This window comes from Heloderma suspectum, chromosome 2, assembly GCF_057233095.1.
Source record: "Heloderma suspectum isolate Gila_16-S chromosome 2, 16-S_ref, whole genome shotgun sequence".
NCBI lineage: Eukaryota > Metazoa > Chordata > Lepidosauria > Squamata > Helodermatidae > Heloderma > Heloderma suspectum.
In genome coordinates this window covers 188,444,217-188,472,170 of record NC_139459.1, presented here as the reverse complement: position 1 = coordinate 188,472,170, position 27,954 = coordinate 188,444,217, and the positions used below count along the sequence as shown (strand labels likewise).

The window sequence follows — 27,954 nt, the reverse complement described above, 5'->3', positions numbered from 1 at the left end:
CATTCCTTTTTCAGCTACAGAGCAGCACTCTGTACTTTAGTTTACCTACTAAAAACACCTTGCAAGTAGCGACCAGTCTTTTTTTCAATAAACCCACAACTGATTTTGGATTCTTCCTTCCTTCTTCCAGAGTTGGCAGTGCTTAATTGCTCTCGGGGTCTCCTTCCTAGCCTGTGGGCAAACGGTAAGAGTCACAAGAACCTTGCTTACTGAAGATCCACCTTCATCACCAATTAATTAATACTGGGTCTGTCTGTACACAACAGGTAGCCATCAGGGCCAGTGCGTTTCTATGGTTTACTCTGTGAACATATCCAAATGTATGTGCAGTTTTGCACAGAGTTAAGATTGTGGTAATGGTGTAAAAAATAATCCTGGATGAACATAATGAGAAAATTTTAGTGGTACTTTTCCTTGTTGTTCCCCTACAATCACTTTCAGAAGAAGTGTCATTGCGTCTGTTGTAGCGGCAACAGATTCTCAATGTGAGATCTACTTGTGATCTACTAACACTAAAATGCTTTCAGCTTTAACTAAGGAGCAGATATTATACTCCAGCTGAGACTCAACCGGTTAATGGAAATTTTCTTTGAAACCAACTGAAAAATTGTGAATTGCATAAAATGAAGTTTCATGGATTGCACTTTAGTAGAGTGGGTCCAAAAGAGTATGACTAGTTGGAATATATGTGCTTCCTTGGCCTGGCCTGTGTGCTTTAGGCTATAGGTAAACCGCTCTGGGTGGGGGAATCTCCCTGTATGTCAGAAAATAGCATGGCAAATATTAGACTGAATCCAGTTTGCTGTCATGCTAGATTTCTATTTGCCAGGGAGTTGTTTCCTCATGAGGGAGTGTTCAGACCTGCAGCCCTCCCTTTCTGCTGCCCAAATGCTACCGTCCAGGTAAAGCTTTACCCATTGATTCAACTGAATGTAGAAGCTGGCAGGCGAATCAAACAGCATCCCATCTAATTACTCAAAACTGGCTGACCACTCCTTCTGGTCATGATTCAAGGATGTGTCAATTGGCCACACCAAGGCTGTCTTCCAATACCAAATGGCTTCTTTACCAAGGAGAAAATCACCCTGGTGCCAAGCCAAGCACTTCTCCAGGTAATAGGGAGGCACTGGAAGGTGCACCAATAGCTTCTGAAAGCACAATTATTCTGGTGGCCAGACTATCTTCTTCTGTAGGATTCCTGCCCCAAAGTTCATGAAAATAGAGTACCATGAAGTACTCTATTTGTACTATTTGTACTCTATTTGTTCCACATTTGGGGGCAAGGGGTCGGGGGAAGAATACTTGGCCTAGTTGTTAATTGTTCTTTTTTCTGGTAGAGAAACCACTTGCTATCAGATCAAGGCTGGCTCTAGAGATGTGTACACATACCATGTGCACCAGAAAGTTTCTGAAGGTTTCCCTCTGAGTAGCTGCCCCTGCAGAACCACCAAATAGCTTTCTCAATGCTCTGGAGTATAAAAGCAGCTTGTATACAAAGATACACGTTGCTTAAAGGGAAACTGTTGCTGGGGTGTGTACACTTCTCCCCCCCCCAACGGCTGCACTATCTTAATATTGTAAGAACATAGCCTAAGTGTTTTCTAGCTTCCAAAATTACAGTTGAGAATTGAATTGAGAGAGAATATCTATAATTTTATAGGTATCTCCTCTCTCCCTTTGCTTCTCCACCTACATTAAAGAATTCTTGCTGGATTCTGTTCAGTTGGCCTTTATTGACCAAAAGAACACCTGCTAAAAAAAAATTAATCCACCCCTATGCATAAAAGAAGTTCTTCTTATGCAGCTTAGCATGCAATTCTTGTGGTCAGCAAAGAGCAAATAATTTTGTGTTTGATGTTTACAAGTTTTTACCCTTTGGGGGGACTTAATCCTGTGTATTAGTGAAGTAAGGTCCATATTTCCCTTAATTCCTTGTGTCAGGAACATTAGAGTTAAAGTTTTCTGGGTTCCATTGAAGGAAATTACTTAAGTGTGAATACTTGAACCCTCTTCTTCAGCCATGGGTCTTCAGCAATACAAACGCAGATTTTAAAACACATGCTCAGTTAACCTGGTGTGTGTTGTAATTGAGTCAGACTGCTCCTTCTTTCGTCTTTATATATCTCTTCGTCTGTGTATCTCTTTCTTGCCCCATTTCCTATAACAATCATTAGCCTGGTTTTGCACAATCTTCCCTTTTGTTGTTACAAGGTTCACAGGGAGATGGGTGTTGAGAGAGGACCAACAATAGCATTAAGACCTTTTTAAAATTGTAGCTTTGGGTAGGTTGGAGAGTAATAGAAGTAAATGCTTTCTTAGAAACAAGTACATGTTTTTCTCCAGGAATGCTGTTCCTGGAGAAGCATTTGCCTGTCATCGGTTAAACAGAGTTTGGAGTTAACTTCAAAAGGCTGCAGTGCAGTCTGAAAAGATTCAGGATGGATACCTAGGTCTGGTCATGGGTTTTGTATATCCTTAAACTGAGACATGGTGGCATATTGTAAAATATGCTCCACTGAAATTCAGAGGCAATTCCACCACCAAATTGCCAGCTTGTTTTTTGATCAGGAATTTGGCCCTGAGGCAGCATTGTGTTGAATCAGTTCAGAACATGTTGGAACCCAAACTATCTTTCCGTTCTTAAGAAGAAGAAAAACCTGAGAGATCCCTTGGGAGTTACAGCAGGCTGCCCCAACCTGGTGTCTTCCAAATGTATTGAGCTAAAACTCCCATCATTTTCAATTCACATGACCATGCTGGATAGAATGATGGGAGTTGTAGTCCAACACATCTGGAGGGCGCCAGGTTGGGGAAGGTTGCAATACTTGATTGAACCTATTGTTGGTGATCTCAAATGTAACCTTGATCTTGTGACAAAGCTAGCATTCTTGTTTTGCCAGACTAGAATTTGGGGTGAGATCCTAACCTTTGCACATCTATGTCATTAAATGTGTTTAAAGTTCTGATGTAGTTCACAAACGAAACTGGATTTGATAGATCCAGATTTTGATGGATTCAGATTTAATAATTTTTATCATCTGATACATTTATTGTGACACTAACTGCCCACTATGCTAGAAGACAGCCCAAGATCACTGTGGGGTAGCAATTGGAGCTGGATCACATAGGCAGTGTAACTTGGCCACATGTCAAAGGTCGCATTCCAGCATATAGTTAAGCATGCTCACGTCCTGTTGAAACTGGTGGGCCTAAAGGACACTTGGCTGTGTGCTGAATTGAGCCAATAATCTAAAGCAATGACAGTCACTATGATAACCTACTGGCCCACATAGGAATGAACCAGGAAACCAAGGTGGAAAGATGCATCCATCCCTAAAGTGAACTGAATGTATTTAAGGGTGCAATCCTATGCATGTTTAGACAGAAAACGCTCTACAAATCTCGGCATTCTTCAGCCAGCATGGTTGGCTGGGAATGCAGGGAGTTGTAAGACTTTTTTTCTGTTAAACATCCATAGGATTGCGGCCTAAACCATTCTCATTTTTGTATGTGGTGGCTTAAGGAGTCATGTGGGAACGTTGAGCCCAGTTTGAGAACCAGTCTGAACTTCTTCATCTTGTGTTGTGTACCTGCGAAAAAACACTAAATGCTGCTAGAAGAATTCTTTACTTGGGAGAGGTAAACTTTGTGTGCTTAAGACTTTAACTGGAATCTTTCCCTCACCCCACAACTGCATGTAGTTACGTAAAGGTGACAAAAGTGCATTACTTGGCGCGTGGTGTGGAAGTAGGGAACTCTAGCATTCTACCTCAAACAGCTAGATTAAGCATTAACTGGACAGCTTTCCCCATCAACACTTAAGCATGGCATCCCATGGTACTAGTTTATGGGTAGCTTTCCATGAGAGGAGAAGCCCCTGTCGGCCGTGGAGAAGGAACTCCAAAGTTCGGAACTCTTGTATACTTGTGGTGTGATTCCGACTTGCACCTCCATTCACCCCAAAGGAGCTTGTGCAGGCCTTGATGGAGGAGCCTTCACTTCTCACTGTAAGCAAGCTAAAGACTTGCTGCAATTAAGCTGCTAAATTTTATTGGCTATTTATGTGGTCATCTCACATCTCCCGGTTTTATTTGTATTGGCTACATAATAGACCGCTCTTTTTCTGTATATGAGGAAACTTGTTTAACATCCCCCAACTCAAAATAGACATCATTTTACAATTCTGTTTTGCAAACTCTTGAGAATAAGTATGTCCTGCACTTTCCATATAGACTTTGCAGTGTTACTTAAAATGCTTTGTACAGTGCATGGATGAATGTCTTCCGTTTCTGGTTAGCAGTATAGTCTACACTGACGCGTGTTGGGGATTCACATTGTTTAAAATGGCCAGCAGCCTTCAGCAACTCTTATTTTTTCTTCTTCTATGCACTTTAATTTTCTAAGTTCTCAGAAGGATGATAGTCAAACTGCCTCTTGGGATGTCAATTTCTGTCTGACACTGTTTGAATGTGATACAAGATTCTGAAAATCATAGCTATGAAGCAATCATGTACTAAAATATCTGAGCTACATTTTGGCTTGTATAATCTGTGAAACAAATGTCTATTTTTATCTAGTTTAAAAACCAGTCTGTATAAACAAAAATTTCAATTAAAATATTGAACATTTTTCAACTTGGGTCTCTTTCCTTTTTTAATTTAAATTAATTTCATAAAGATTATCTTATTTGGGTTAGTGGTATAATATCCTTATCTTAAATATGCACAAAAACATTTTGTAAAATGTACACACATGTACCCCTGTCTAGAGTACAAGCCATTCTCCTCCCCCATTCACTTGCATGTGGAAGCACTCCCTGTTATTGAAGGGAATAAGGAAGTTCCTGCTGTCTCACATGGGGCTTCATATACGCATCAAAATCTGCATGCAGTTTTGTATTGCCATTTATAGGCCGCTATCAGTGAATTATGCACAAGGCAAAGTTGAGTTTACCACTTTGGAAGATAAATTACAAAGTGATAAGCCATTGAAGAGTTGAGTAAGAATAATCCTATTGGTTGGCCCTAACAAATAATGATAATGGCCAGGAATGGTGGATGTAATTAAACTTGAAGAGCATAACAATTTTACCAGATCAGACCAAGGTCTAGCACCATTTTTACAATGGGGGCCAGCCAGGTGCATCTGAAAACTATGTCTAAATAAAAAGAAGGCTCCATTTAGCTGCCTTGGCTAATAAGTGTTGATAGACTCCTCCTTCCTGAATTTGAGTAATACTTTTTTGAAAGCCATCTGACTTGGTAGCCATCACATCTTGTGGTAGTGAATTACATGAAGTTAAATCATACCTGTCTGATTTCTCCCCTCAAACTACCACAAATCAACTTTATAAGACAAAGTTCTAGTACAGCTCAAGAACTAGAGCCCTTGTCAAGACCCACTTCTAGCCCCCCAGCTGCTCAGTTCCCAGTACCACCACCTTTCGGGATGTGGAGGAGAGTGCATGTTTCTGGTCCCACCAAATGTGTTGGTTTGACATCTTAATTTCTGCAAATAACGGCCCAACAGATAACCATGAAACACACATGGGGCAGCAACCAATGGTGTCATTCCGCTAGCATAAATGATGTTGCGTTAGTAGAAACTGAGTTCCAAACTCTGTGCAAGAAAAGAATCCAGCTAAAGTTACATTTAAAGTTACGTTTGTGCAAGAGTGGGCCATCAGATACTGCTAGTGTAATGGGCAAGCCCTTGTGCAACTGAAAGATTTGGTAAAGCTTTGCTAGCACTATTTCCATTTGTGGAATGACACCATTGGATACTGCCCATGGTTTTCTTTTTTACAACCCTGTAGGGACAATAAGTATGCTGTATTTATTTTAGATCCCTGGTTCGCAATTTAATTTTGGCCAGGGCCCATATTTTTTAATTGAATAAGGACTAAAAGCCCAGTAGCCTGCCATCACCCTTAGGTAACCTGTGACACTGGCTTTAACCTGCCCAGTGTGAATAGCAACAGAGGCTTTGACTCACTTAGGGAGCAATCCTATGGCTGCTAGACAGTGGCTAGACGGCCATAGGATATGCTGTTTTCCAGGCCTACCTTGGAGCCCGCACTTTGAGGTCGGTTCCCGGAAAACTGACCTCCCCCCACTTCCACGCTGTCTTGGAGGCAGCGTGGAACAGCCCCATCCTCCACGCTCGCAAGAGGAGTGCGGAGGGGCCAGAAAGGGGCGTGGCTGGGGGCGTTCTGGGGCGGGGAGAGCGTAGCTGCCTGTACAACACATCCAATGTGTTGCACAGCAGTCTCTCTCCCTACTCCATGCTCCTGTGGCTAGACAGCTGCAATCTGCCGTCCAGCAGAAAAAGCAGGGCAAGAGCAGCACGGAGGGTATGATCCCCTCCGTGCTTCGCCTGCCCTGCTTTGGATAGGCGGTCACCTCCGAGTTCGGAGGCGGCCGCTTATCTGGATAGGATTGCGCCCTTAAAAATGCAGCTTAATGGCTCACTCAGGCACAGGCAAAAAAATGTCTGTGGCAAGGGAGGAGGCTACCGAAGCCTCTGTAGATGATAATCTTTGGGAAGAGGTGGATAATGAGCCCTTCACCCGTGTTTCATCTTGTATGAGTAGAATGTAGTTGAGTGTTGCTTAATAAAGGTGAAGAGGTGTGTGTGGGGGGTGCGCAAACTAGAAACAACTTGGATTAGACCCATGGCTGCCAATTGTCTGTCTGTTTTAGATAATGTATTTTTCCTTTTTGTGTTTGTTGCGCCTTCATATGTCATAATACAGAGAGCAAATTTACCAAAACAACTAACTTTCTGTATAGAAGTAATTTCTTACAAACACAACAAATCAAATGCCAACAAATTCTTGGTCAGCGGAGCAGCCTTCAAATGACTACTTCCAAATTCGCAGAATCATTTCTACTGTAGTACGGGCAATCGTTACATGCAGATTAAACTCTGTTGCCGTCATCTTCCTCTTACAAATAGGTTGCTTCAAGTCAAGCTTGAATTCTGATATATTATGGGTTATGGGAATTTTCTCTTCCCCTTCTTTTATTACAAGCTTTCTTTGCCAGCTTTAAGGGAACTGGAAGGTGCAAGTACTTCTTCTTTTTTTTCTCCCTAAGAAACTTTCAACTTCCTACAATATTTAAAACATGTACTAAACTTTAATTTTAATTCCCATGAATCCATTTGGTAAATTTTTCAGTCTATTAAGCAGTTGGTCTATCAGTTTGATTCATACCTCTATATATTTTTAAAGCTTAAACTTTTCTCAGACATTTAATGGAGTTGGCTTGTAGATTTGCCTGTACTGGGTTTTGCAGTGCAAATTAACATGAAATGACAGTTGATGACCATTTTAAAAAACTGTCAAAAATAATGTCACCTTAAATTATCAGTCTAGTGCAGGTCTGGCAACTTAGATACAATATAACATTGGTAAAAAAACAGAAGTGTGTGTATTCATCTAACTATCAGATAACCCTGGGTTGTTGTTTTTCTGTGCTTGTAGATGACAGAGTAGCACTTGTCTTAAGACATGTAAATAATGTCCAATGGGTGATGTGTGTGTCTCTTCCACTATCGCAATCAAGTAATCATGTTTTAAAGACAACATCTCTTCAGCGTCCCTTTCTGAAATTCACATATCTCAAGAACAACATGGAACTTTCAAGACCCCTGGCCAGATTCTCTAGAAGTAGTGCTGACAAACGCTCCGTTCTTATTGCTGTGATTCTAGCAGCAATTCACAACTTCTAAAAGCTGGTATATGTTTGCTGCCCAAATTCCCATTGGCAGGAAACAGCAGCTGTTGGCAACCCACTCAGGACCTCTTGATGCACCGTGAATTTCCTGCAGATAAACACTTCTGTCTAGGAAATGTCATATACCCCATATGTACATAGCCACCTGTAGCAAATGCATGTAACTGTTCTGCTGCATGAAGGAACCTATTGTAAATCAGTTCTTCCCACTGCATGTACATTCAGAAACTTCAGTTCCCCTGACACGCAAGTGATAACTGTGTAAAAAAAAATGTGTAAAGTGATCCTTAATTGGTTTTGTTGTTTTTATGGGTTTGTTTTGCATTTTGTGGCATCAATGTGCTCAGCAATTGCCTGAAATATCAGTCTCTAAGCCCAAGTCCAGCTCCACAATTCTAAAAATACAATAAAATGGACCTGTCCTGATCCAGTGAGCCCTGTGCACACTCCAGTGTACCCCATGAGCTCCTTCAACCTTAAGTCAAGAGAGAAGAGTCGTGTGCCCAAAGGAAGTGTACACACAGATCTCCTTCCACTGAAATGAATGGGGCTCACAGTTATTTCCACCCCAGAACTCTACCCTTACAGCTATTCACTGAATTGGTGTAACTGTCAGGGATGGGGTGGGGGATGTTTGAAGAGCAAGCAATTTCAGAAAGTGAAGAGAGCTAACACCAAAACACCAGCTACTTGTTTATTATATTTTCTTTCCAACATTCTCTGGTTTTAGCATTCTGGTTCTACCATTTACTCCCAAATTGTAGTAATTGTTCATTAAAGAAAAAAGGCAAAGCAGATTAACTTCTTGAAAGAAAGGGGGGAAGGGTCTCCCAAGTATAGCTTAGCTAAGAACAGAACAGGGGCTATCATTCTGGTTCTAGCATAGGGGCAAATGCATCTGTGGAGAAGGAGAAAGGCCAACAGGGTCCTCTAAACAAAGGTTTGGGTTTCCTTAAAAAACAAACACCAGTATTGTGAAATAAACTTCCCTGGGCCAGAGTCCACTTTGCCTCATTTATGAAGTGCTTACCCATATGGGTATGTATAATCTACCTTGAGGACAAAGACAAGAGAGATGTATTTTTAATACAAAATGATGTCCAAAGGCTAAGCAATGTAAGAGACGGTAGTAGGTGTGTCACCATAATACGCAGAGCAGTCATTTATACAAAACACATTCAAATGAACCCCAAATCTGTTTAGTGTGGGTGTGACTCCCAACTCGTCGTCACCGGTAACAGAATAGGCATAGCCGGGTCAATGATGCAAAGAAACACAACATGCCACTATATTTATGGCTGACTCAGAACAATATTTCCTCTGCTCCTACCCCTGAATGATTCTTTCTCAACCAGATATACGTTAATGACATCTTGAACATCTGGACCCATAGGAAGGAGACCCTTGAGAAATCCCACCAGATCTTTATTTCCACACTACTGTTAACCTAAGCCTAAACTATTCCATGCAATGGATTTATTTTCTGGACACCACAGTGCAACTATGTGAGGGAATATATAAATATATAAACAGCACCATCTACTAGAAAGCACCACAGTACCACACATACCTGCATGCTAGCAGCCAGCAACCATCCAGAGCATACCATACACACTCATGTACAGCCAAGCTTGCGATAGAATTGCATTTACTCTGATCCTTTGGACAAGGACAAACACTTGCAAAAATGTACAGGCATTCTTAAAACTAAACTACCTAGGGAAGTGAGGAAACCGATAGACAAGGCCAGATAGGTTCTCTGGAGAGGCCCAGCAAGAAAGAGCAACAGAACACCGTTTGTCACCTTCAGCTGTCAGCTAAAACTTCTCCAGTGTATCATCAAGAATCTACAGCCATTATGGAAGATGATCCTTTCCTCTCACAGGCGTTGGGTGGCACATCTGCCCTTGCTTAGAGACAGCCCCTCACCAGCCACTAAGTGGGAGATACAAATCCAGGAACAAAACCCTACAACAAATCCCAGACCAGTCTCCATATCTGTTCAAGCAACACTTATCATTTGATCAAACAACTTCAACCAATACTATCAAAAGTTCATTCACCTACATATCTTCTGACACCATACACAGCGACATCTGGCAACAATGCCCCTTTGTCATTATCATAGGCCAAACAGGGCAGTCTCTTACTCAAGAGAATAAATGGTTGCAAATTAGATTTGGAAATCAATGGGGGTGCATTTCTGTCTCCATGACATTCTGTAGCAGATCTTAAAGTCGTCATACTCTGGGGAGGGGTTGGGGAGAGAGATTTCAAAGCTATGTTATAATTCATTTGCAAATTGAGCACTGTGGAATTTGGATTCAATAGAGAGTGGGAGTCAGAAAGTATCTGTCCTTTTTTAAGTGTGTATTTGCACTTTTCTTTTTGCTCTTCCTAATCATCACCAGTTGTCACTAGTCCAGAGTGCCATGATCGGCTATTGTATTCGTTTGATTAGATCTGAAATTAACTTCATGCTCTATTCGTTTATAATCTGCAGTTCTGTGACACAGCTACTGCTATCACTTGCTTTGCTTGACTTTTTGGCCTCACTTCATAAAACAACCCCCCCACCACCACCCTTCTCAGTATTCAGGATATATATACTTAACCTCTTAGATGATCACACATCTGGCAAAATAAGCTCTAGCCTACAAAAACTTATGACACAATATATTTGCTAGCCTTTAAAATGCCATAAAACGCTGTTGTTTGCTGCAACAGAACTAACATGGCTACCCTTATGGAATTTTCCAGTTTGGAAGTGTGGTTGAAATTATCTAAGGAAGGGAATGTCGAGATGCAAACAGACATTTCAAAAATAAAGATAGGAATGTGTGACACTGAACTAAGCGGGCCTACCTTCTGGCTGAAGGGATGACGGGAGTTTGTTTATTAATAATATTTATGTACCACTTCATATAATAATGGGTAATATCCAAAATTAGTGCTATGTAGCGTAGACCCACTGAAATGAATGACACCTAAGTTATGTCTACTCAGGACTAACATTGGATACTACCCAAAATCTCTAGGTGGTTTACATAAACGTTATTAAAAATTGCTGTTAAAATCCATTGTTTATTACAGCGATTACAACAAAGATAAATGAAAAACGCCCAATAAAATGGAGCTATCCAAATTGGTTGTAGTCTTAACCCATCTGGAAGGCACCAGAAAAGGGAATCACTCAGCTTCGAATTGGAATGCACTAGTGCCAGAATGTCACTGAAGTAGGAATAGACTAACTCGTGAGCCAGGCTCCTGGGACACTCAAGGAAGGAGCTAGTACTTTTCCTAGCAAATACCTTCCCCTCTTTAGAGGCTGGCCTCATGCTTAGGAAATCTTGGAGGTGTGAGCATACCTGATTTCAACTGTTTCTCAACAGCATTCCTAACTGTCGCCTCCTTTTTTTGCCTCGTCTAGTATCACCTGGGACTCACTGCTCACCCTGAACTCTTCCTCCTCAACAACATGGATGCCGACTCAATAATGAATAGATGAATCCCTCTGAACCACAGTAGTAAGAGTATTGACTTTTTAAAGAAAAGGGGAAAAAGCCCTCCTATGCTGCACAAAGCCAAATTTTGATTGGTTCAGAAGCAAATTTGTACGATCAAGAGCTGCAAATGGAGTCAGACTTGTCTCTTGAGAGAGGAGCACAAGGGAAAGGGGTAGGGTGGGGGAAAGGAGTGATGCTATAAGGGATTGTCTGGTACACTGGAAAATAGACATCTTTAGAAGTTGCGCTTAAGTCAACTGTGAAAGTTCGTGCAGGACTATTGATAAAGTAAGCTGGTACATCATCACACACTATGAGGGGGCAGAGTTGTTTGTAATGGGGACAGACACGTATCTTTACATGTGGATCGCTGCAAAAAGCAGGAGGTGGGGTTGCAACTAGGAAAAGCATTTAGTGAAAAGCAGGTACTGAACTCTTCTTCCACCCAATGTCTTCACACACACACACACACACACACACACACACACCCCTCATCACCCCAGATGTTTGTCTCCCAGTTGGGTTTATATCTGGCTTCAGAGCCCATCTGGGGGGAAAGTGGCTGGGAGAGAAGGTGCATGTTGGGGAGTGGCAAGCAGAAGGAGGGTTCAGCTCCGCCTTCTGCCGTTGCTTCACAGATATTTGTTGATGAGCCTCATTTGAAATCACAGTCTTGCGGCCATCACCTGTAGTTCTGATCCGAACATCTTTTTTTTAGGTCTTTTATGGTTTTTAATTTAAAAAAATATTTTTGGTGGTTATACTTCTCTGTGAAGGTACTGATGCAGGCGTCTGTCTGTCTGAGGTAAAATCATCGGACTCCCCCCCCCCCAATTTCTGCAACACTGAGGGAGGCTTTTATAGGAATTAAGGAATATCCTTCTTGACATTTGATTATCCTATGATCCTGTAAGTCAGTGAGTGCAAATGAAAATCTGAAAGAAAATTCTGAAATGTGAAACCATACAGGAGAGAAACACTGCTGGGCACAATCCACCAGTACCAACTTCTGCACAGGCCCCAGCGAGAGGCCACCTTCGAAACTGTTTATGTTTTGAAAAGCAGCACAGACATCCTTCAAATAAAAAGAAATGACTAGAAGGTGAGCCGGAGCACGAGTTCATGTCCCTGGTAGGGTTTGGACAGAATAATTTCTTGATGGATTTGCTAGGACAGTTTGTCAACCAAGCCCTATATTCTGCCAGAAGAGAATTCCTTTGTGACTCTTGGCCTTTCCCTATTCAAGTCTTTGCCCCTCCCTCCCTACTGCTCTTCAATGTTTCATTCATCTCTCCGTATGCATGGCAATGCACCTGTTCTTTGCACTCATGTGAGGCAACATTTTGTTCACATTTAGGTTTTCTGAAGATCTCTTTCATTTGATATTGGGGCTGGGGTGGGTGGGGGTGGGGTTAAAATGCAGGATAAAGTAGACCTGGAGCCAGTCTAAAACCAGCTTGTTTACTTCTGCGTCGTGAGACTGCAGATCCGTTTCAGAACTAAATTCTGGATTTTCTATTTCTTTCCCCCCCCCCCTCACTGAGCTGTTAATCACACTCCCCCAGAAATGGATGTGAAAACATAGGACGGTATAATCTAAGGGAAGATTCGGTCATGAATTTGTATCTTGGCTAAGGGCACACATACTCTACAAGCGAGTCAGTTCAGTTGCCATGGCTTCCTCCAAAGTAGACTGGATAGTGTGATTTTGAGAAGGTGCTCGGAATGTTTAGCTGCTGTTGTTCGGGATCCACAATCCCGTCAGGGGGGCATCCCAGGGTCGTAGGACACTGTGGACCTCCCCCTCTGCAGGCAGAGAGAGAGGTCCACTGCAATGGCCTTCCCTTGACTGGCGAGGGAAAGCTCTGCCACTGTGGCTGCTCCACCTAAGGGCAACAAGGCGGCATTCCAGGGACATGTCAGATGGATTGTCCCTCTCATGCCCCCAGAATGGAGGGAAACGATGGCAGCCCTCGAGTGGTTGTTTTCCCTCTCATTGGAACCAATGAGCGGGGGGCAAATTTAGAAAAAGACAAACAAGTGAAAAGGGGTGGGGGGAAGGTAAACAACCACCACCCCACACACCCCTTTTGGCCTGGCCAGCGCAAGCCCAACATGTCTTAAGAAGTTGTGGTTCTTCCACTATGGAGTCTCCCCACCACACCTCCTCCGTAGAATTGCTCTGCCCAAGAACTAAAGTTTCTGGGCATGCACAAACTCTGACACACAGTGAGTCCTTGCTCAGAGCTTCTGTATCCTGAACATTTCCTCTATCTGTGGGATGGCTTTAAAAAGATGCCAACTGCAACAGTTAAAAACTTTCTGATTTGGAGGGGCTTCTCAGTCCATATGAGACTTTCCCATCCTTTACAGGCCCTTGTCCCTTCACTTCCAACTCCCTGCCCCAACCTTCTCACTGTCTCTGTGTTTATTATCCATTTATACAGAACAATCAACATACATGGTGCTTTCAAGAGCAACAAGAGTCCCTTTTTTCCCTTCTTCAACCACTCAGTTTTGCAGTTAGGATAGAGTTGTGGAGATACTACAGATGGTAAAGTCTCAAATCAACTGATTGCTTTAGCTCACACCAAACGGACTTTACATCCAATATGTCACATCTAATTTATTAGCTAGAACATAAAATAACCGTTACATTAAGAGTTGTAACTTACATTGCTTATTCCGTTGCTGGCAAACTGCATTTTTTAAAATTTTCAGCAAACTTAATGGCCCCTTTCTGCTTTTGCTAGTTTGCCTTTTATTTTACATAGGAAATATGGTAATGGCACAATATAAATCAGGGCCAGCCTTGAAGTGCTGTCAAGTTTCCACACAAGCCTTGGGATTTGAGTAGAGTTGTTCATCATCTGTAAGTGCAGAAGATGGTACCTGGCGCTGAATGTTTATTTCTAAAAAAAAAATTTCCTCCTAACTCCCAAGATTTCAGCCCTCATGCTCACACAGACTGACACATACGACAATGTGCATGCAGTTTCTGCAGAAAAGACCAATATTTATTTAACTATTTTGCAGCTGTTTTAGTTTGCGTAGCACATCCTGGCTCCGTATGTCACAGTTGTCTGCATGTGCCCTGTGATGTCGGACAACTTGGTGCCAACACAGCTCTTCAGTACAGACATCCCCCTACCAGTTCCCCCCTTTGCTCCATAAATTGCATTTTCTGATGGCACTCGTTCGGTAATGAACCTGGCAATTTACCCTGTTGCAAACAGCCTAAGGCTGTAATTCTGTGCACATTTAACTTGCCAGTAAGCCCCATTGAGCTCAGCGGGACTTTCTTCTGAGTAAAAATCCATAAAATCAGGCGGCAAGGGTGTTGCTGTTGCTTTGCCTTCTTCTACCTTAGACTGGACAATGTAGGTGCGCAGGAGCCACACGGTATTTATGTGCTCGAACTTGGGTACGGGGAGAGAGTGTCTCACCAAGCGTTGCCAAAATAGGCACGTTTGAACTGAACATGGTGATGGTGCTTCCACACTGCTCTAAAAATGTTACATGTATCTTCACCCCAGGATGCACTAGATATTTGCAATTGTGTTACGAACCATTCAGGACAAACTGCCCTTTCATGTCAGGTAGTTTTTTAAATATATTTGAAATCTGTACTCTGTTACAAAACCCATTCTCCCTCCTGATTTTTGCTATTTTCATTTTGTATTGGGCACTAATTTATTTTAAATGTATCAGTCATTTGATTTTTTGTTTGTTTCAACGGAGGTCCAGATTTTCAAATAAATACATCAACTACATACATCTTTTTTTGGCTTCTAATCTTGTTATCCAGTCTCCTCAGTTAATATTGATTCTCTTTGTTTTCTGATCCAAATAATTCCTTTTTTTAAATTAGGAATTAATTTAATGTGGTTGTTCCTTGTAAAAGGAATGAGTGAAATATATTAACTGGGTTGCAGACATGTGGGCATCTTAATGCTCCATTACACCTGATGACCCTTTTTCAACTTTATTGTGAGGGGAGATTGAGGAGAAACTACCACAGCAGTAATTACAGCATGAATGTAAAATGGAAGCAAAGTAATTCTATGGAAGCTGCTGCAGGAGTAGAATGGAAGTAGTTACTTTGGAAGAAAAAAAAAAACAGGCAAGTGCAAATACAAAATGCTAGAAGAGATAATGCGGAAAACCTTTTGAGCTCATACAGGTTTTATCACCCATTCTGCTCTATTTGTACCACACATTATCGCCTGACGTGCTTTAGAATTCCCTTTATCACTTGGCAGGACAATACAGATGATCAAGCTGTTCCAGGTGAGAGAGCTCATCACCAAGGTAATGTGGCTGAGTGTATCAGCTCTCAGACTGAATTTGATTGCATTGTATTTGAGGGCCATTTCACACAGTACGCAGAGGTAATCTGGGAATTGCCATTGTTTCAGCATTCAACAAGGAGCTGTGGCCAGTCCTGGCTCCCTGACGTGTAACTAAAAGTGGTGGACCTCATTCTTCCCTTTTTGTGTATCGAGATGGATGTTGGGGAAGGACTCAAACAGCGCAATCCTATTCATGACTACTCAAAAGTAAATCCTAGTGACGTCAGTGGAGCTTACTCCCAGGTAAGTGGGCACAGGACTGCAACCTAACTCAGTGGCAGAGCACATGTATTACAGGTCCCAAGTTTAATTCCTGACATCCACCAAAAGAACTCAGATAGCCGAGTCCTCTGGCTGAGGCCTTGGAGACCTGTTGTCAGTCAGAGTCTGGTTCAGTAGATATATGGCAGCATCATAGGTTCATGTGTTAGCCAGGTTAATGCTTGGAAAACAGGCAAGATTGCTTGTGTTTCAGAAAGACTGAAACAACCCCAAATCTTGGGAGCGATACTCTAGACTGGGGTGGGCAACTGGTGGCCCTCCAAATGTTTTGGCCTACAACTTCCATCATCTCTCCCCATTGGCTATGCTGGCTATGGCTGATGAGAGTTGTAGGGCAAAACATCTGGAGGGCCACCAGTTGCCCACCCCTCCTCTAGACCCAGCACAAAGCTCCCAAGTTGAGGATTTACATTTGGAAACCAAGTGCAGATACAAATCCAGTGCTTGGCTTGAGCATATAGTAGCTGTTTTAATAAATAGCAGGGCTAGCAGAAATCTTGGCAGCGTGCTTGGAACACATTCTTAAACACTCTCACACATATAGGTATTCTAAAACAATACTGAAAAGCAATGCTTCACTCTTCCTCTCTACTTCTATGAGGTTGATCATTTTTTTGGCCCACTCCTGTCCAGGTTTTTGATGTTATCTGTGTACATAGAATATAGGACACCTAACAAAAGAAAGCAGATATGTTTGTTACTAATGGCTTCAATAACACCAAGCAATTATACTTTATGTAGAATTGACATTGTAAAAGAAGTCACATTTATACCTTAACACAGGTAAATTGAACTGTTGCCCATTGATGATTTAACTACAAAAGTACTATTAGGAGTACTGATTTAAATGTACAGTGCTGCCTTTGATACAGTAAACTCACTATGGAAAGAAGCCATAAGGGACTGCAGGAGGTGGGGGGTTACTTAACAACAGTGTTTTTTTAAAGGCCACCAACCACAACAACTTGTTATCTTACCTATTGTTATTGCACCTACAACAAAGCTTTGTGCTGCAACTCTCATGTGGATGAGGTGGACTGACATTTTTTGGCTTCCTCTGTATTTTAGCTTGTAAAGACCATAACCTACTACAGCAAAGCAGCCCGCCAGCCCTGTACATTAAAGAGAAAAGTGAAGTTCAGTATTGAATATATGAAGAGCCCTGCTGACCCAGAGCAAGTTTCCATGAACTCCAATGAAATTACACACACACCTCTGTTGTTATTCATGGACCATTTGTGTCCCAGGGCTCCTCTCTGATGAACCTACACTGGTGGAGTGCTCAACATAGAGGACCGTTTTGCAAGACACAACAGCCCACCATGGGTTATTTAACCCACAGTGAGGCAGAAGCTCATGCAGGATGTGTGCGGCTGCCAGTTTGCATATCCAAGCCCTGGCTGGGGACTGTTGTGTTGTGCAAACCCAATGAGCATGGGTTAAACAACCCCCACATAACTCTAGAACAGAGCATGGTTACATGAGGGTTGTTCAACCCTTGCATAACCCATGCATGCCTGTTCGCATAACATGACAACCCCCAAGCAGGGGTTAGATATGCAAAGTGGCGTCCTCAGACATCAAAAATTATTGTGGGTTAAATAACTCATGACGAGCTGCAGTATTGTCTGAACCAGGTCAGACAATGGTGGGTTTGGTTCACATCCCTGCTTAGCCATGAAGCTCATTGGGATAGTCACTATTGTTCAACCTACTAAACTCAGAAGTATAAAGTTGTTGCAAGTATAAAGTGAAAAAAAAACCCTGTATGCCAGTCAGCTCATTGGAGCAAGGAAGAAATGCAAATACGGTAAATAAATCATATTTATAGGGGCCCGTTCTCTCTTTTTTCTTACTTCTTGCCTCTCCCCCATTCCTGTAAGTATTATGGGGAAAGTCAGCTTCAGGTTGCAATCCTATCCTATATCCAGTTGTGGGAGTAAGTTCCACTCAAACTCAATGGGACTTGAGTAGACATGATGTATAGGACTGTGCTGTCAGTTTGTCTCTGCTAAACTTGGAGGCATCAAGCTTCTTGACATCAAGAGTCACTGGGGCCAATTTTGAAAGAAAAAAACACCACAGAACACTAGATGTAACACCAAATTACTTTAATTGTTTTGAATGCTAGGTTGTGTGTGACGAAATCTTTTTTTTTAAGTCAGAAATACAGGGAATTTAAGAACAGGCTCCTTTTTGAATCAAAGTGTTGTTTAAAGCAGTAATTTGTAAACACCAGCTCCTTTTGTTTCAACAGGATGTTTCATTTTCTGGGGCGAAGGTTGGATTTTGCTTCCCAGAGACATTCACTGTAACCATAACAACTCTCATTGGATCCAAACATTTTTATTTATTTTTTTGCTCTGAAGTGTGATATCCAGATGTGTCTCTTGAATGGCTTGCTCTTGGAAGATTAATTAGATAATGTAAAATGGCTTTTTTGTTTCTTCATGTTTGATACATAATTGAATATAATGACATTTCTTTTTTTTAATCTTTCAATTGCAAGCGTGATCTGAGAGAGGCAAGCAGTGTCCTTGAAGCCAGCTTAATTGGCAACCGTGCATACAAATTAGCATGTGTTCGTGGGCACTGCATATACAAATCACTTTAAATTCTGGAAGGGCTCCTGTTCTGATACAGTTCTGCTAGAGCTGATAAATGGGAAGGAAGACTAATGAAGGCTGATGGGTGACAGCTTGCAAGGTTTTTGCTTACCTCTCTCAATGTGGGCACATTTTAAAAAAGGAAATCCTAATAGCTAAAAGAAAATGTCATTCACTTGTCAGTATAAAACACACTGACTTTTCTAAAAGGATGGTATAAGACCAAAGCATATAGGGATATGGATACATAATCAAGTTTCCTGCCTATTGTTTATGCCAGGATTGTCCAACTTGTGCATTCTTGAGGGCCGCTTTCTTCTCCAGATGCTGATCCAAGGAGCACAACAATCTGACCCCCTCATGGATGATCAGGCGCCATAATAAATTTAGAATAAGGGTTTCACAGGTATGAGGTTATCAATCTGGATGATTGAAGCTGACATCCTGATAGAGGTTCACGCAGTTGTTGTCAGGTTAAAACTCTGGGTTGTTTATCCCTCAACAACTCAGGGTTCTGGGTTCACACTTTGCATCAAACAATCCTGGGTTGTTTACAAAGCCGGATGCAAAGCAGAAGTGGCATGCATGCGGCAGGCTCAGCGCCGTCAATTAAGGGGTTAAAGAACTCATGAATTGGCATTATGTGCCTCTCTTATGTGCTCCCCCCCCCCAACACACACACACGGCCGGTACATATAGTAAAAAAGATCCCATTGGCGCTAGTGCAATACCATAAAGATGGCAATACAGTGACATTCCTATGAGAAAGAGACTCATTGCTTCTTTTAGGACGCAATTTCTATGCAGGTTTAGATAAAAGCCCTACAACTTCCAGCATTCCCCAGCCACAGTAGGATTGCTCCCTTACTTACCAGTGAAACTGAGCAACTAGTTCATGACTAAAATTTTGTAGGGCCATCAGGACCCAGATACAGCAGTTTCAGAATCCGGATCTAGCCCACTGGTGACATATTAGTCATTGGAGGCTTAGGGTGCAAACCACAGCTTGCTATGGAAAACTAAAGGAACTGAAGACATCAGTGTGTTTGGCTTTTTAAAGCGAGAGGCCTTAACAGAGATCTGAAACCTGAGACAAAAATAAAAGCCTTTTTGCAAAAACACCAGTGGAGCCATACAGCACCAGATCTCTGTTTAGTTTATTTGAACTGCAGAATTTTGATTGGGTGGTCAGGATATTGTACGGGAAGATAAGACAAAGTCACCACTCTTTGGGAAATGGAAGACAGGGATGAGATTTCCCAGCATTTTGCTAACAGTGAACCATGGAACTGTTTCAATATTAAGTTATTGCAGGGGGGAGGGTGACTTAACCAGTCACAGTTCTAAAGGCATGTTATTTCTAAAAAAGAAAGGAATAATTTTGTACAAAATACTGGCCTTGAACCACAAAATCATAGAGGCAGCACAGGCCTACGCACCCAATGGCTGAGGCTGTAAATACACAGTGCCTCATGCACAAGCTTGGACATCCCATTGCGTAATTAATGGGATTTTTTTTTCTGTGCCACACTATTCTTGAATGTGGACTCTTCCCCACTCCAGTAGAGCAGGCCAATACAGCATACCAGGCACAATAGCATTTCTGCATGCTAATTTTATTAAAACATGTATATCCCGTGACTCTGTCAAATGACCCTCAAAGCAGCAAACGGCAATAATTTGCAAACAATTTAAAACAATTAATAAAAGCAAACAATAAAATAATATGGCCAAAGAGAGCGAGAATATAAAAAACCAGCAACTTGATCGATATAGGAACCAGATATATAGATAATGTAATTAAGTTGGAGTAACTGTCTCCTCATTACTTTTAGGCATGCCATAATTATGCCCTCAGATGCTGCTGTGCCAATAACCCTAAGCCTTTCCACTGCTTTTTATATATTTATGTCTCATATTTATATCTCACCCTTCTTCCAAAGAACACCATACATGAGGGTTACTCCATTTTATCCTCACAACAACCCTGTGAGGTAGATTACACTGAATATGTGCAACAGGCCCGAGATCACCCAGTGAGCTTAACTGCTGAGCAGGGATTCAAACCCAGGCCTCCGCAGCAAGTTCAACACTCTAGCCACTACTCCATGGTGTCCCTTGAATGCTTAAGGGTTCAACTCACCTATGGGGACAAAGGGGGCATCCCGAGACTTTCTAGCCAGTTTAGATGTTTGACTGTCATCTTCACCTGGAGACCAACTCTCATCAGAGGACATTGCTCACGTCTGAAAGGGAAAAGGGCTGAAAAAGACAGGAATTAATAACGTATTTTGGGAATACAGAAAAATGATGATGGGCATTCTGCTTACTGACAGCATCTGAAGAGGGACACACGGCAAGTATGCTTTGGTGTATTTATTTTCTTTCGGACAGAGCTTTTCCTGAGCATCTACTGTAGCAGTATTCATTTGCTAGGCAAACTGGGGCTGTGTGATTTCCACATCAACTGTATTTCAGGGGCCCTTATATCTCCTCTCCACGTACCCAGAGCCAGTTTTGTTACTGAACTGGCAACTGAGGCTACATGGGAGAAGGAAAGGAGATTTGGGAGCAGTATAGAAGATAAGGTTGTCAGGGGTGAGGATGTTACAACCTGGAGACCCAATTCTATGAGGAAAGGTTGAAGGAGTTGGGTAGGGTTGGCCTGGAGATGAGACAAGAGACAATATGATAGCCATCTTCACATATCTGAAGGGCTGTCACACAAGTGATAGAGCAAATTTATTTTCTGATGCTGCAAAGGGCAGAACTCAAACCAATGGGTTCAAATTAAAAGAAAGAGGATTCCGCCTAAACACCAAGAAGACAGTACAGGCTGTTCAGCAGTGGAACAGGCTGCCTCAGATGGTGGTGGACTCTTATTCATTAGGCTCTTAAAGCAGAGGCTGAATGGCCGCCTATTGGGGGTGCTGTAGTTGCAGATTTCCTGCACCATCAGGTAGTTGGACTAGATGGTCTTTGAGATCCCTTATTACATCAACAATCCTCTTAAATATTTCCTATATCAAATCCGGCTCTTTATTTTATTTTACTTTATTTTAATGAAAACCCATTAACAATAGTAAATGGATAAATGCTTTTAAAGTATCATAAATCGTGAGTGGTGTATCTGCTCTTTTTATTATTTATTTATATATATATAGGAAATGAATGCCCCTCTTTTCCCCTCCAAAAAAGGAGTCACTCAGAGCAGCTTATAATTTTGTGTGTGTGTGTCTGTGTATACGCACACTCCAGTAATCAATCATTAAAACATGCATAACTAGATAGAAGCCGCAGCAAAGGCAAAAACACAAAGAGCCAAAACTAACAATAAAGAAATTAATCAACAACAAAATCAAATACTTGTTTAAACAGAAATGTCTTCAATTGCCTGCAGAACACAGATAAAGAGGACATAATTTCTTGGGGCAGTGAGTTCCACATACAGGGTGCTGCCACAGAGAAAGTCCTTCCTACAAGGACTTCAGGGTGGCACACAAGGCTCTCCCCCCGCTTACAACAACCCTGTGAGGCAGGTTAGGCTGAGATTGTTGCTGGCTCATGGTCACTAGTGACCTCCATGGCTCAGTCAGGATTTGAACCTGACTCGCCTTTGTCCTAATCTGACTCTTAACGGCAACACCCCATTGTCTCAATCCACCAGCTAATAGCTTTGTATACACTGTACAGGGATATATGTAACACTTTGTATAACAACCATGCAAAGCCATGGAATGCATCTTTTGGTTAAAGTAAATGTCTAATCTCAGAGTAAAGGCTTCCCAAAATAATGGATTTACAGTAGGGATGAGGAACATATGGCTCTTCAGATGTTGTTGGATTGCAACTCCCATCACCCCTTACCATTGGCTATGCTGGCTAGGGCTGATGGCAGTTGCAATCCAACATCTGGACAGCCACATGTTCCCACCCCTGCAGACTCCTCTTGAAAACCAGTGTTACTAATTAACCTACCCTTAACATTAGTCTTGTTCTTAAGACTGAATTGATATAGTTTTGATTTCTTGCCATTGTATATGCCTTTTCTGCAAGATTCAAGAGCATGAACCTTTCAGAAGGGGTCTCTCATGTGAAAGTAATCTGCTATGATTTTTTATTTCCAAAATCTAAATACAGTACACAGAGCTACTTAAGACTTGTCCTTTTTCTGGGATCTGTTCTATTGCCCTTCTCTAAATTTATATTCAGTCTTTCATTCTCATCCAAGAATTAGAGGGAAAGACTAAATATATGGACAACTGTAATGTACTTCGTATCTCTCTGAAGATATAGCACTTTTAAAGCCCTTGTTCTTTTCTTTTTTTAAAAAAAGTGCATTATGCAAAGAGGATCCAGTTAAACTGGATGTTATATGAATACCTCCTATATTTCTTTATTAATGCCCTGACATTTTTTTTACCTGAGATATAGCCATTGATTTTGTGTTTTGTTAGAAATTTTAACTTTTAGAAATAAAATAAGTTGTTGGATTACCTTTGCTGCTGAAGCATTAACTGTCCATCTACTGTGTGGTCTCAGAGAAAGATTATCTTGTACTGCAGGCTGAGGCTGCTGCCAGCAATAAGAGACAAATGTGATTACTAATATTTGAAGACAACGTATGATCTGATATGCTACTTCCCACAGGTTCTGTAAGCTTTGTTAATTTCATAATTGTTTCTAGAAGCACACAAGTTAGAAAATATTTACTATCATAGGGTTTATGAGCAGAAGTGATCTTTATTGAAGAAGTAGACCTTAACATTTCATCAAGTCATTTCTGGCTGTAATTCTACTTGTGGGGGAAAATGTTAGGGCTTTCTTAGGCTGACAAGATGCTATGTTTTATTAGAAATGCTTATAACTGAAGCAACGTGCAAGCTTTTAAAGTTACAAACTACTCTTTTAACATCATCTAGACAAGCAGTTCTCCGCTATATCAATAGCTTTTGTAATTAAGAAACACACACACCTGGAGTTTGGATAGTCAGTCCTGTGTCTTATCAACTTTTTATTGCATACTTTGAAAATGATCAATTTTTAAAAACCGTTTGATACGCTTTATAATGGTCTGCCTGGCACCATCATTCTTAGAAAGATTCTACTATAAGATAGCACCTTCTTGCTTTTCTGTCAGTACACTATCATAACCATGATGTGCTCTTACTCTTATATATCTCACAATCTAATTGATAAATGCAATCCGGTGGATGTGAGCTCTTCATTTATTTAAAATATTTTAGGTTGCTTTTTAGAGTACAAAACCCTCTCAAGGAGGCCTCCAAGAATAAAACCAATACAACAACATCATAATTAGTAGAAAGACAGTGACAATAATAAAACAGACTTTCCACCCTTCAAATACTAAAAACTCAAAAACTGTTGTAGTCAAAGGATCAGCAGTCCTGCAAAACATACACACACACGCGCATGCATACACACACACACATACTTCAAGAGAAGGTCATGGAAAATCAATGAGTCTTGAGGACTCTCCTGAAGATTTGATGGACTTTAGCAGACATGGAGTGATTGTAGAAAAAAACCTCTCCCTCCTACCCACCAGCCTGACTACTCTCAGGGCCTCTGTGGCTGATCTTAAAGTGAAGTCAGGCTGGTATGGGTAAAGGCAATCCTTCAAATAACTCGGCCCCAAACTATTTAAGCAGGGGTGAGGAACGTGTGGGCCTCCAGATGTTGTTGGACTGCAACTCCCATCAGTCCTACTCAGCATAGCCAATGGTGGGGGATGATGGGAGTTGCAGTCCAAAATTATCTGAAAGGCCACATGTTCCCCACCCCCTACTTTAAAAATTAAAACCAGCCATTGAAACTGGACTCAGAAATGCACTGGCAACCAATGCAGCTGGTGCAATATAGGTGTCATATGAACTGAATGCCTAGAACCCACCAATATTCAGGCAGCCACATTCTACACCAGGTGATGTTTCCAAACCATCTTTAAAGGCAGCTCCATTTAAGAGTACATTATAGTAGCCCAACCTGGATGTCACTAGTGCATGGATAATGGAGGCAAGGCCGGAACTCTCCAGATAGACCTTCAATGGGTGTACCAGTTTAAGCTGGTAGAAAGCACTCCTGGCTGCCACCAACTGAGCTTCCCCAGTTAGTGGTCTAGAAGAATGCCCAAGCTGCACACCTGGGCTTTCAGGGAGAGTGCAACCCCATCTAAGACCAGTTGCAAACCTCCATCCACAGAGGTCAAATTCCCTGTCCACAGCATCTCCGTCTTGTCTGGACTGTCTCAGCTTGTTTGCCCTCATCCATCCCAAAACTGCCTCCAAACTCTGCTTTGCAAGTTCCACAACCTCCCTGGGATCAGTACATGGAAACAAGAGGTAAAGCTGAGTATCATCTGAATACTGAACACTTCAGTCCAAATCTCTGGATGAATTCCTTCAGCGGTTTTATGTAGATGTTGAAAAGCATGGGGAACAAGATGGAACTTTTTGGCACCCCACTGGCCAATGGCCATAGGGTGGAACAGAAGTCCCCTAGCACCAGGAAGGACCACCATAACACCATGTCTCCTAAGCCCAACCCAGATCCATCTTACCAAGATCCCTTGAACTGATTGTCTTCTTTATTGAAATACTGGTGTTATTACAGTGTATCTAATTAATATTCACAAGAGAATTGCTCATGACTAAAGTGGAACAGACATTATGAAGTAGTTTAGTACTTTGGGTAAATGATTATGCAAATACAATTTTTTTTAATCTCGGCGCTCCCACTTGCCTATTTGATCACTTTTATTCAAGGGTAGCTTCTCTGTTCTGTTCTCATGTAAATGTATCCCGAGTAAGGTGGTTGTTCCAAGAGTAAGGATCTTGATGAAAACATGTGTTTCAGAGAGCATCACCAAAGTCATTCACAGCCATTTTTTACACATGTTCATTGCTATGGTTCCGTTTCATCCACTAAATGTGGACAGGTGGTAACAACTTGCTATACAACAATTTCTTTACAACAGTAACCTGCTACCACAGAACTAAGAACAAAACAGAGGGTGCACAATTATCAAGGGACCAAAATGGATTGCCACTAGTAGTCCTTACAAGAGTTTGCTATTCATGAACACATCAACCTTTTTTTTCTGCAGGCATCTGCAACCTAGAGGTGTCTGTCTAGATCAGCCTCCCTGTACCTGGTGCCCTCCAGATGTGTTGTACTACAATTCCCATCATACCCAGCCAGCATGAACAATGGCTGGCTGGGGTGATAAGGTGTACTCCAACACATCTAGAGGGCACTAGGTTGAGAAAGGCTGGACTAGATTATATTTCACCTACAGCCAGAGAAGTGATTATTCTGATACACAGCAATACAAACTGCAGACACTTCTATGTTCTGAATTTTGTGGAGGAAAAATGAAGTCCTATATTTAAGAAACCATAATTTGTCAATTTTTTTGTGTCCTGCAGTTAATGCCAGAGTCACTGTCAAAAGGAACTGACAAAATATAGTAGAGAATTTGAGTCCCAATTAGTCTAAAAACTGTTCTCACTGGTAAAAACTGTTTTCCCAGAAACTCAGCTGTGGAACATGTATAGATAAGAGAGTCAGGTTCCAAAGTTCTGTCACATTCTGGTGTCACAGTCCAGAGTGACCAAAAAACAATCCAGAACAGGATTCTGCAGAGGAGGAAGTGGGGCTAAGCAGTTAGGGACCACCTCAACTTTGTAATGGCTTCTATGGAGCAAAGTCAAGGTGCTACATTCTCGGACATAGTTGAGAAGAGGCAAAACAGATCTAGCCCCAACCACTGTGATGTTTCTGAGTGACACTTTTACATTTCCCTGTGTAACTGAATGGTTACCATTCACTCCAGTGCAGAAAGGTATTTGGGGACAACAGTGTTGTGTATGGTGGGAACAGACCTGTGTATCCAGCTATTAAATGGCCTGAGCATTGTGTGTCTTCCCGGTCTTTCTATATAGAGGCTCTCCCCCTACATAACATGCACACACACACCATCTATCACCATGATGATATTATTGCTAAATGAAAGGCTTGTATATTACTTTTGGGTATGTGCAGTAAATAACCTCAACTACCCTCCACATGTTTGGGGTTAGTGGGAGTAGTCCCCAAAGCAGAGGATACAACATTTGGGGAGTGCAATTCTAGGCATCTTTATTCAGAAATAAGTCCCATAGTTGAATGTACTCCCTTGTAGCTATGTTTAGCAATTCCAGTCTTAGGCTGCTATTCCGCATTCATTTAGTAGGGAGTAAATCCCAGTAATTTGGGAGGACTTGCTTTGAGTAAGATTTAGAAATTGAGGGCTAAGAGGAAAAGGTTGTGTTGACCAAATCTTTGCCAGGTGCAAGTGTCCATGCAACTGAGTTTCAGGCATAATCCCATGCATGTTTAGACAGAAAAAAGGACTCTCAACATCCCCCAGCCAGTGCTGGCTGGGGGATGCTGGGAGTTGTAGGACTTTTTTTTCTATGTAAACATGCATAGCACTTCATCCTAAATGCATTATAAGGGCTGTGTGTGTGTGTGTGTGTGTGATTAAACAAAGCCATGGAGACATATCCCCAGAGATAGCTCCCATCTGGATTTTAATTCCTAAAATGTAAAATAGCTAAATTACGCTTAAAACTCAGGCCATGTCATCTGGTAGCCTCCTCCTCCTAATCTCGGATGTATGGGGGTGGCCAAGTCGTGGTGAGAGGAAGGCTCTGCGTACATACTCAGAGGCGCTACGTTTCCAAGTCAGAGGTCTCGGACCAGAGCTATGGCACTGTAAATAACTTCTGGGTCTTAAACCTTGATGAGCCCGAGCTCAAACGGAACACCGCCCCTGCCCCCACACGGCTCATCTCTCTCCTCGCATCCACTCCCCTTCCTAATTCAACCCACTCCCATTTTCTGTGCCCAGCACCGCTCCCGTCTTCCCTCCCTGGGGCATGAATTGCCCCAACACCTCCCCCCCGCCACCCCCAGCGACAGAGGAAAAGAACCCGCAACCTCCCCCGCCCAGACCTCCTCGCCACGCCCCTGGAAGGCGAGACGGGGCAAGCCCGCCCCGCCGCCCCGGAGCTCCTTCCTATCGCCCCCTGCTGCTTTCGCCGACCTGCCGGAAGAAGCTGCCGTGGGAGGGAACTGGCGACTCGGACCGTCGACGTTCGAACGCCCCCGCGTTCGAACGCCGCGCCTAAGAGACCAATAGGAAAAGGGAGCTTCACGACGGGCGCGGGCAGCGGCGGGGTGAGACCGCGCGGGCCCGGATGTTGTGCCCGGGCTGTGGTTTCTGCTCAATCCCCCGCCGGCCGAGGGAGCGGGCGGGAGGCGGGCTGCGGTCCTGGGATCCTCAGCGCGCTTATTCACGAGGACGCCCCAGTGAGTTCAGTGGGTCTTACTGTCTAGAAGGCGTGTTCAGGGTTGCAGCCATTACAGCATAACTTGGAGCGCCCGTATTGGAGCTCGGGCTGGG

General features: G+C 42.3%; 2 protein-coding genes across 18 annotated transcripts in view; one reads left to right on the top strand and one right to left on the bottom strand.

Moving 5' to 3' along the window:
• The window catches only part of SLC11A2 (solute carrier family 11 member 2), a 149,593-nt gene that overhangs the window by 67,259 nt on the left and 54,380 nt on the right, over positions 1–27,954 (top strand). For 6 of the 15 annotated variants that reach the window (XR_014788118.1, XR_014788115.1, XR_014788113.1 and 3 more), the window contains 3 exons: positions 131–184; positions 11,170–11,266; positions 15,508–27,860. Coding sequence is in view for 2 of the 15 variants with exons in the window: in XM_084836841.1 (XP_084692967.1) it covers positions 131–184; positions 11,170–11,247 (132 nt within the window). In the remaining 13 variants the exon portion in view is untranslated. Of the gene's footprint in view, positions 1–130; positions 15,387–15,507; positions 27,861–27,954 lie in introns of those variants that run through there. The other 9 variants (XR_014788116.1, XR_014788123.1, XM_084836841.1 and 6 more) reach the window with 7 other exon arrangements.
• HIGD1C (HIG1 hypoxia inducible domain family member 1C) lies at positions 14,285–27,934 on the bottom strand. Of its 3 annotated transcripts, none has more exons than XM_084836844.1 (5): positions 27,595–27,677; positions 22,983–23,060; positions 20,629–20,747; positions 16,857–16,991; positions 14,285–16,550 (listed from the first exon to the last, which is right to left on the bottom strand). In XM_084836844.1, exons 3-5 carry the CDS (start codon positions 20,720–20,722, stop codon positions 16,486–16,488), a joined length of 294 nt encoding a protein of 97 aa, XP_084692970.1. In that variant the 5' UTR covers positions 20,723–20,747; positions 22,983–23,060; positions 27,595–27,677; the 3' UTR covers positions 14,285–16,485. The 3 variants fall into 3 exon arrangements, with proteins under 3 accessions (XP_084692970.1, XP_084692972.1, XP_084692971.1); XM_084836846.1 differs by lacking the exon at positions 27,595–27,677 and adding an exon at positions 27,881–27,934 and having other exon boundaries at positions 16,331–16,550; XM_084836845.1 differs by lacking the exon at positions 27,595–27,677 and adding an exon at positions 25,248–25,532 and having other exon boundaries at positions 16,331–16,550.

Excerpts from the sequence above, each read along its gene's own strand:
- HIGD1C (XM_084836846.1), bottom strand. The coding sequence starts at position 20,722 with ATGTCCTCTGATGAGAGTTGGTCTCCAGGTGAAGATGACAGTCAAACA. Across the intron at positions 16,992-20,628 it reads TGCCCCCTTTGTCCCCATAG|GGCTGGCGGGCTGCTTTGCT; the intron begins GTGAGTTGAACC and ends TTTAATGTACAG. Across the intron at positions 16,551-16,856 it reads TGTAGGTGCAATAACAATAG|GTGTCCTATATTCTATGTAC; the intron begins GTAAGATAACAA and ends TTCTTTTGTTAG.